A 9,594-nucleotide genomic window follows, 5' to 3' on the forward strand; every position below is an offset into this window, starting at 1 on the left:
GCTCTGTCGCCCTGTGTTGTGCTTTCGGTGGCGGCGGGAGAAAAAGAAGGAACAAAAAGGGATAAAGTAGTAAAGAGAAGCAGCGCTCCCTCCATTCATTCCTCCGATCCAGCCCTTCCGGCCCTGTCCCAGCCACGCCGTCTCCGCGCGGACCGCGGGCAGCACCAGCCCTGCCCCCCCCCCCCCCCCCCCCCCCCCTACACGTAATGCCAACGGGGCACCGCGTCACAGAGCTCACTCCGCGGCGCAGGGAGGAGGAGGAGGAGGGACGCTGCCTCCCCAACACTTCCTGCTCACCGTTACACAGCACTTTTCTCCCGGCAAGTCCGGGAGCGGGGGGGGGTGGGGGGTGTGCGCGCGCCGCCGCTGCTGCTGCTCCCGGCGGGGGTGCAAGGTCCGCCCTCCCCTCGCTACCCGCACAGGCGGCCGGGCAACCGCACGGCGTGTGTGGGTGTCCCTTCAGCAACTCGCAGCCGCGCCAGACCCTCCAACGCGGCGATAGCCACTCCAGTGTCACACCAGTGACGCCCGAGGAAGAGCCTCAGCGTCGCGCCATAGGGCTGGTGCGGCGGCAGGGGCGGGGCGGCAGGGCACTGCGCATGCGCGGCGCGGCGGCGGCTATATAAGGGGGCCGCCGGGGCGGCGGCGGCGGGATATTGCTTAGGCAGCTATAATTGGTTGCACGCCTGCAGCCGAGCAGGGACGAGAGCCTTGGTCGCCTTCTTGCCGTTCAGCCGCCGATCCTGAGCCATCACCATGGTGAAGAGCGTGGGCAGCCTGGTGAGTCCGTTAGGCACGTAGCGGCCTTTGGCGCCGGCTTTAACCCATCTTTAGCCGCCTCCGCCGTTGGGGTCGCTGCGGCTGGTGGGGGGACGGGCTGGCGGCCGAGCGGGCGGCCTGCGTCTCCGGAGACCCCGCGGAGGGCAGCGTGTATCTTTCTTCGTCTTGGGCGTGGTAGGGCTTCGTCCTCCCGCCGTGAGAGTGGAAGGGACGGCGTCGCGGTGAGCATCGCCTTTGTGACGATCCTCGCTGGGTCACCGCAGGAGACTCAGGCGAACAGGTGTCCCTGTCGGACCGCCGTAGGCCCCGGTGAGGCCTTGGCTCGCCGAGGCTGGCGGGATGAGCCCATGTGCGCCGGAGATGCAGTCTCGTCCCGGGGCTGCCCGGGCAGAAGGAGCCTGCTACAACGCTGCAGCGGGAAAGGGGGAGGCTGAAGGGAGAACTGGGGTAGACCGAAGGGAGGGAGCAGATAACTGTACACCCTACGGCTTCAGGTAGTCAGAATGAGAGAGGAGATGATGTAATTTCATATAGTGACAGGTCGCTGCTCATCTCCCTTTCAGATCTTAAGGAAATGTCATGTTTTATTTCTCAAGCTAGTAACAGCTAAATCTAAAGTCCCAGCTTGTCTTGTCTTGTGGACTGCCAGTGTGTAGGCTTTCGTGGTACAGATTGGCTAACGTTCTGGTATCCTTCCGAGTAGGAGTTTGTGGAAAACATGAATCCATTTTTCTGTACTTGTAAGGAATTACTAGAAACCACTCCAGTACTTGAATAACAGGAGGTGCTGGCGTAAGAAGTTATGGTGCTGTCTCACTTGTTCAGTACACTAATGCAGTAGTACCTCATTGTTTGGATCATTCTGTGAATGCCAACATGTCTGTGGCTTTGTGATACAGAACAGTAAAAAAGCCTAGACAAACACGTGGAAAATACCCTGCTGGTGGTGAAGTAATATGTGGTCTTCTGCACAACAGCTGCCATAGTTGATAGGCAGCAATAAAGTGTTCGTTCACTTTAACTTACAAACCCAAGTCTCTGTGCAAACTTAGTGAGTCCTTGTTTCCAGGGAAAGTACTCTTGGACTAGTGTGATGGTTTGGGTGCTCCCCACCCCCCCACACTTTGGAAAATCACCCAGACTAGACTCAGTGGCTCTGGAAATTGAATAAAGCTGTATATTTACAGCTTAGCACAATATAAAAGCAGGTATTTACAATATATACAGCTATATACGGAAATATACAAGGTAAAAGGTAATACAGAAACAGAGCCCTCGCAGAAACCTGAGTTCCCAGGAGGGGCTCTCAACCACCCTTCCACCTTCCTCCCACCCCTCTACCTTATCCAAGACATTGTCTTATGTCCAAGGAAGATTGGAGGGATGGCCAGGGGGGTTAGGAAGCAGATAGATTAGTCACTTAGACGGCAGGTTAGGTTAGAGAGAGAGAAATGCAGCCCACAGAGCTCAGAGAGCGACCTCTCTTATTTGTATTTATGTTCTTGTACATCTCAGCAAGTAGAGATCACCTTTGTTTCCTTTTCACAGCCTGTAATCTAGTTCTTCTCCCCAAAACATTCTAGCTAGGCTCAAACTAGCACAACTAGTCTTTCATTTTGAGCTTGAATTTGGATAAAATGTTAGTTTGATCTGATTATAAGAGACCAATGAATGATATTTCTCTGGGTTTGTTGTCTAGGCTGTGCTCTTCTGTAGTTAGTTCACTATAAATTAAAAGCCTGGCAGACGTCTCCTTGTGCTAAGGCATTAATGACTGACACAAAAGCATACTGATTTTTATGACCACAGCTTAAATACCCATGAATGCAGAAAGCTCCTTAAAGTTAGGATGAACAAAATAGCTTATCGTTCAGGTCTGGGTTATCCGAGTTCAACCTAAAATTGTTATTGTGGTTTGCATCTCCTCCCCTTTGTTCATGGAGGGCCAGAAAGAGTGATTTTCTTGAGTAAGGGTTTTTTTTGTTTTTTTTTTTTTTGTAAATCTAGGCTGGAACATCTTAAAGATGAAGAGTCAATGAACTTTACTTTGGAGGAGAAGCCTGCTCTACCTTAAAAGTGGACTATGCTTCCACTAACTTCCCACCTATGAGCACTAATAGTCTGCTGTAGTTAATACATTTACTGCTCATCCATGGAGAGCATGGACTCAGTAGCCATGTTGACAAGATTTAAGCATCAGCAACACTTGAAGTGTTCAAAGTACAGTGCAGCTGGGATTTGTGCGTTAAATCTGTTTTTCAGTAGAGCAGTTTTGTTTTCTTTGATACAAAGAGTAAAACCCTTTCTTCCTCTGCTACTGAAAGCTTCTGAGAGTGACATCTGTAAAGCTTGTGAACATGAGACCTAGCTTGATGTGGCCTCTGTCCTTAACACATCTCTTAAGCCACTTGACTAGCTCCTAGGGAATGGCTTCTTCCAGGGTGCTTTATTGGTCTCTCTCAAGTCCCCACTAATGGACAGAAGGAGCAGTACTGGGTTGGTTTAAGCGTGTGGTCTTTGAGTAGGTGACTCATTGTAACAGCGTTTGACCATGGGACGCACTATCTTCTTATTGCAGAGACTAATGAGGTATAAACTGTTTAACAGCTAATGTTGCCTTTCCTCCTCACAGTAGCTGATTTTGTTCTTCGAGTTGAACTAAATATTAAAAGTTTGCAGCTTCAGAAGGAGGTGCCACTTTAAGAAGTGGTATCTGCTAAGGAGCTCAGGCAGCTGAACCTTCAGTTGGTTGTTGCTAGCTTCTGTATTAATAAAAACCCCAAACTACTAAATGAATGTAGTTGGCGTTCAGCTGGTGACTGGGTTAATCCAAGTTCAAGTGTGACTTGGTATGTTTCTAGCTAAGGTCCACACCATGTGTCAGATTTGATTAAAGGCATCTTAACATATTGCAGAGGACTTTTCACCACTGTCTGTAGTCAGTAGCCTCTATTTTGCTGAAGTATTTACCTGTCTCTGGAAATCCCTGTTGCACTGGAGGCTTTCATCACTAGAGCCTTGTCTCTTACTCAGTCCTTGGAAACGGAAGCATTCTGCCTACCAGTATACTTGTTGAATGCAGTGTATGCTTTTCAGCTGGAGCAAAACAGTTGTGCTTGTGCCCAGAGAGCTGGTAGTGAAGTTTAAAAATCAAACCTGCAAACAAACATAACAAAAAAGTCCCAAATCAACCAACTAGTCAGATTTCTCCCAGTAAGGTGCTACATGAAGGAAGTGCTGGCTAACAAAGCTATAAGGTCCTGTAACAGTGTAACCAAATATCTTGTGGTGGTAGGTTATTCTTTTAACAGAGATTGCTTGGGTTTGATAAGGAAACAGCTGTGGAAGTCACTGGAACAGGTGAAGTAGTTTGGTTTGCCCCCCACTATTCTGTTCTTTTCTCCAGGGAGATTAAGCTTTGAGAAAACTGAGGACTTCTCCCTTCTTCAGTATCTTTTCACTTGCAAGAGTAAGCACCTTTGGACCTTGCATCTCTCTTCATTCTACAGCAATTTTAGCTGATACTAGAGATGAGACTTGCAAGATAGCAAGTGAAGGTCAGGTTTCTAATGATGTATGGTGTGTGACCAACCACCAATATCATGCCCTCCCACTTTCCCCTTGTCTTGTGCAGCAGCAAGCCTGAGGTGTGTGGCCATATGACAGACACATTCAAGGGCTGGACTTGCTGTTGCAAAACACAGTAATTATGCTCCTGGGTGAAGATGTAAGGCTAAGAGGAGGATGGTCTAACTGACATTCATGGAGTGGAGTTGGTAAGAGCAGGTGATGTTACAGTGCAGCAGAAACCAAGCTGTTGGATTTGATGGTGAGGAGGAGTGAGGTCTGACTGAGGAACTTGTGGTATTAGTTGCAATGAGCAACTGGCAAGGATTGCTGTGTACAGGAACACTGGAACTTGTTGGTGGGAATGGGATGGTATTCTGGGGATTAGACCACAAGTATGCATGCTATGTCAGTACAAGAGTGGGGAGGAGTGTGGAGAGTGAGGAAAAGTTACTGTTCTCATCTCTCTCAGACTGCAAGTAGGTGGAGTGTTAGCTACCAATCTTGCAGCAGAGTAGACTTGAATATCCGAGATGGAAGAACTCAATACGGGGTGGCTGTGCTTCTGAAGATGGGGGAAGGAAAATGCCTTATTAACAGGGAGCTCTAATGTCTGGTGTATTTGAAGCTACAGGAAGTTACGAAGACTTTTGTGTAGATTTATACATGAGAATGCCAGTGCAGGACCCTCAGCTTGCTTGTTAACATATACTCGTGACAAGTTTGGCTAGCTGCACTCTATCTGCATGGAATTCTTTAGTCAGGGGAATAGTTTAGACTCCAGGCAGAGAATCACACAATCTGCTGACTGCAGAGACTACCCTTTATTGGTGAACTCCTGCTCTGAACAGACTACTATGTATGTGTGCCAGTATGCATAAACTGAATTGAAGGTTACATTAATGAGTCTCCTGAAGCTTGCATTGCCATGAGAAAAAAGCTGAGGATTGTTTAAGTGGCTTCTACTTGCTGTGTAAAAGACACTGTCAGGAAGTAGCTAATTAGTGTTTTTTGCTTCTGCCTGAGATACTTCTTTACTTCTTTCTGGCATGTGAACCTTTATTGCATTTGATGCCTTTCAGATCTGCAAGAACACTCACTTTTTGACCAGAAAGCGTGGTTAACAGCATGTAAGGAGCTCTAAATTGCAAGCTGACCAAGAATGATTGGTGTGACTAAGTGCAGCAAACAGACTTGAAGCTCTAAATAGTATTGGGTGTCACTCATGTTGCCTGTAGTGTATGATTGCACTGGCTACTGATGTTGCATATGGGTTCATTTGGCAAAATAAGTAACTCTCCTGTGAGTCTGCTTTCAAAAACATGCTATAGAGTAAATGTCACAACAGCATTTTGATGTTGGCAGTTGATTGGAAAAGGCATAAAACTGTAGGTTTGTGTCATTTTCAAATTCTTCTGAGGAAAGTCTGTCCCAAAAGAAAATGGAGACTTTCCTGCCAAGGGAGAAATGAGAAAATGGATTATTATAAAGCATAAGGATAACGTTCAGCAGATGGCACTAAACAGAGCTGCCATAATTGAGGATCACAGGCTAGAAGAGATTCTAGCTTATGATTCCACAATTCAGTGAGTTGGGATAACTGGTATTTGTGGGATTTATTTTTTTTAATTGAAGAGTTGTAACACTGGCTGATGATAACACTGATGAAAGCAATTAATACTGAAGCACTTACATGGTGTGGTATGAGTACCACGTTTAAATGAGGATTAAGTTTACAGACCTACCACAATGGTTGATGCTAAGGCTGAGGGCAAGCTACCTTTAGGATTAGTCTAAATTGTTAAAGAAATGATGAGCAAAATCATTGTGTCCAAATCTTTCTTTTTTTTTTTTTTAAATAGTCTGAATTTGAGGCAGAACTGAAAGCTGCTGGTGAGAAGCTTATAGTAGTTGATTTCTCTGCCACATGGTGTGGACCATGCAAAATGATCAAGCCCTTCTTCCATGTAAGTAACCTTTCTGTTTTCATTGTCAACTGTATCAAAATACACAAATATTTTTGGTGCTGTTTGATAATAATATAGAAGAGATTTATTGTAGCCACATGTGTTGGCCAGCATGTTCTGGAAAAGGGTAAACTTGCAGGAGCTTATACTTTGAGGCTATTGAGTTAAATATATTGACTTTTGCTATAGCTGGGAGCTCAGATGTGGTTTAACTTCTGCTGTCAGTGCTTACATGGACCTGGGCTCTGCAGGGACCTAGCAGTTGCATTTCCTGAAGAGGTGGGATATAGTAGACTTGAAATAATCTTTATCCTCCTGCACACAGTTAGTGTAACTGCTCGAGCTGTGTTTAGGTGCCAGGGTTACCTGCTGGGAAAATAGAAGATGGCAGTAAGCCATGGTGTTTCACTTATTGCTTGATATATTTGAGTCTTCCCTGAGGGGAATATGTTTGAACAAGTTCAAGATATTGGAGCAGGAAAATTTTTGTCCTGGTCAGTAAAATAACAGCTTTACAGTGACAAGGTAAGTTACATTGTGGGGGTATGTGGCACCAGTCTTCTGATTTATGTGAATGTGTCTTAAAAGCAAACTTTCTTGAAAAAACATGTCTTATTTCTCTCTTATTCCATTCTAGAGTTTGTGTGAGAAGTATGGTGATGTGGTGTTCATTGAAATTGACGTGGACGATGCCCAGGTATGATCCAGGGTGATTCTGAGAGCAGGGTAGCTAATGAGCTCCACCCAAGTGGCAGTGGAGAAACTCCTTTTAAAATGTCCTTGCAGATACTGAAACAAAACAAGAGATTGCTTCAACTTTGAAGCAGAGATAGGAATTTAGCTCTTACACTGGGAAGAATTATTTTTTTTTTTAGAGGACATGAACAGAACATCCTGCACTTAAAGAAATGATGCCATGTGTTGGAGAACTTGGGAACAGTGACCTTGTGTTTTGTGAGGGAGTGTTAGTCTGAGGCTTTAAGCTGTTTTGATGCAGTCTTCCCTAAAACTAATGGCTCACAACTGTGTGGTGCTATCTGGTCTCTCCACTGCACTTGGCACTATTTCCTCCTTCATGTTTTGAATTAAGGGGAGTAAAATATCTGCTCTATAGCAGTTCCAGCAATGTTGAATATGTGCTGGCACAAAGTCAGGTTGAAGCAGAAAACTTGCTGCAGGGCTCTTGAACCTTACAAATAGTCATCTCTGCTTTGATGTTGACATCTGTTTTCTTCACTGTGGAGCAGAATCACAGTAAATATGTCTTTGCTATTGTATGAACTAAATGCTGAAGGAAGGGTCTTTCAGGATTACTTCAGGAAAATTTTAACACTGGACTGTTGTCACTAGCAGTGGGCTACCAGAAGCGCTTTTGGTTTAGAGCAGTAATCACCTAAACAGAAGGCAGCAAGTGGGTTCTAACTTCAACATTCTTCATATGTGCAAGCTGAAGATTGTTTTCTCTCTCGTTCAGGATGTGGCTACACACTGTGATGTGAAGTGCATGCCAACGTTCCAGTTCTACAAGAGCGGCAAGAAGGTAGGTTCTGCTCTTGGAAACTAGAGCAGGCAAGCTAAACACTTGAACTGACTTTGGGAAAATTAAAATACATAGCCTGCTTTCTCTTGTCTTACATCTGGGGCACCACTGGCATTAAGACTCTCTGGAGAGCAAGCAAATTCATCTTAGTGCTGCAGCAAACGTGACATGGACCAGCAGTTTACCGATGATGCAAACCTGACAGATAGTGAACTGAGATAGTGTTACAGATCAATCTTACAGGCAGAGCTTTGTGAGGCATTAGTGGAGTTACATGTTTGTGTTAAGACTGCTGGCCTATCTGCGTAGCACCCTGGTTTTGTATCATCTTGCTTAGTTCTCTGGATGCAGCTCATGTTCAGAAGGCATGACTGCATGTGCCAGTGCAATCCCACCCAAACATGTCTTGAAGTTGGTTAAAAGTACACATAGCTCAAACAACTGCTGGGCTTTACTCAAAGACTGTTTAACCTGTGGCGGTCCTGTCTCTGTAGAGGACTGAAGAGATCTCTTGTGCCTGCTCTGCCAAGAGATGAATAAGATGGGATGTAAAGCATGCTATGACAGCATTGTGGGCTGCTTCTGCAGTACTGTTGAGTGGATGTCTACCTGTGGTGAACTATGTGTTAGGCTATATCTCAGGCTTTCAGTCTGACAAGCAGGGTGAAGGTAGGCTTTTGTGAAATTAAAAGAGTAACTGGATAGAAATTTCAAGGTGCAATTCCACTGCCTTCAGCCATAGAAAGTGAGTGTCAGATTTTTGAGTGGCCTTTGGTTCAATTCACAGTGGGACCAATGCATGGCTAAGAATGAACTTCTGATGGTTTTCTCAGAATCCGCTTCCACATTTTTACAATGTAATTGGAAGAATCGTGATTATAATGTAACAGTCTGGCAAGATGATGTGGTTAGCCCTGTTGTAAGGCTTTTAGTTAGGTGAGCAGGGCAGTTCTCTAGACACATGAAGTATCAAGCAATTTCATGGCCTGTACCTTATGCTCCTGTAGGTACTGGAAGACAGAGCCACTGTCTGAGTAATGAATGTAGTCTTTATCCTTGTGCTGTATAAGTTACAGCAAAGAGAAATTCTTGGAGGAGAAGCCAGGCTCAGGGACAGGTCTTTTGGAGCAATCCTCCCAGAATCTGATGGGGTAAGGGTCCTGAGCAACCTGGGGTAACTTGGAACTACCTGTGTGGTGACCTTCAGAGTCTCTTGAAGGCTGTTTCTGAGTCTTAACACAGCATTGGTTCAGGATCAGTTGTCTTCTGTTTTATCTGTAGAATGCTCCAGCAACAGCAGTCTGGAAATTACTCTGTATAGATTCTTGTCCCCTTTTTTTTGTAAGTCAAGTGGGAGATGAATAGATGAACATCAACAAAATACTCTTTCTTTGGGGTGAAAAAAAATTCAGTTGCAGCATGATTGAATAGGGATATGTCCAGATACTGTGCAGCTGGTGTTATGAAGCATTGAATGCAGCCATTCTGAAAAGGTCAATCTCTCTTTACAGGTGCAGGAGTTCTCTGGGGCCAATAAAGAGAAGCTGGAAGAGACCATTAAGAGCCTAGTCTAATCTCCAACCATGGAGACATTGAAGCATGACTGCTTCGGCTAAATTATAGCCTGCAACTTTTCTACTTTAAAAAAATCTTCTAAACAAGCTAGCTAGGTGAAGTGATGGAAACTATCTTCTGGATCTATGTAAATGAGTACAATAAAGTATAAATTCTTCACTTGGA

General features: G+C 45.2%; 1 protein-coding gene across 1 annotated transcript; it reads left to right on the forward strand.

Moving 5' to 3' along the window:
- The first annotated feature begins 560 nt into the window (after positions 1-560).
- Positions 561-9,594, forward strand: LOC135173309 (thioredoxin). Its single transcript, XM_064140118.1, has 5 exons — positions 561-780; positions 6,210-6,314; positions 6,952-7,011; positions 7,789-7,854; positions 9,366-9,594. Exons 1-5 carry the CDS (start codon positions 757-759, stop codon positions 9,426-9,428), a joined length of 318 nt encoding a protein of 105 aa, XP_063996188.1. The 5' UTR covers positions 561-756; the 3' UTR covers positions 9,429-9,594.

The sequence above is a fragment of the Pogoniulus pusillus genome, chromosome Z (genome assembly GCF_015220805.1).
Source record: "Pogoniulus pusillus isolate bPogPus1 chromosome Z, bPogPus1.pri, whole genome shotgun sequence".
Classification (NCBI taxonomy): Eukaryota; Metazoa; Chordata; class Aves; order Piciformes; family Lybiidae; genus Pogoniulus; species Pogoniulus pusillus.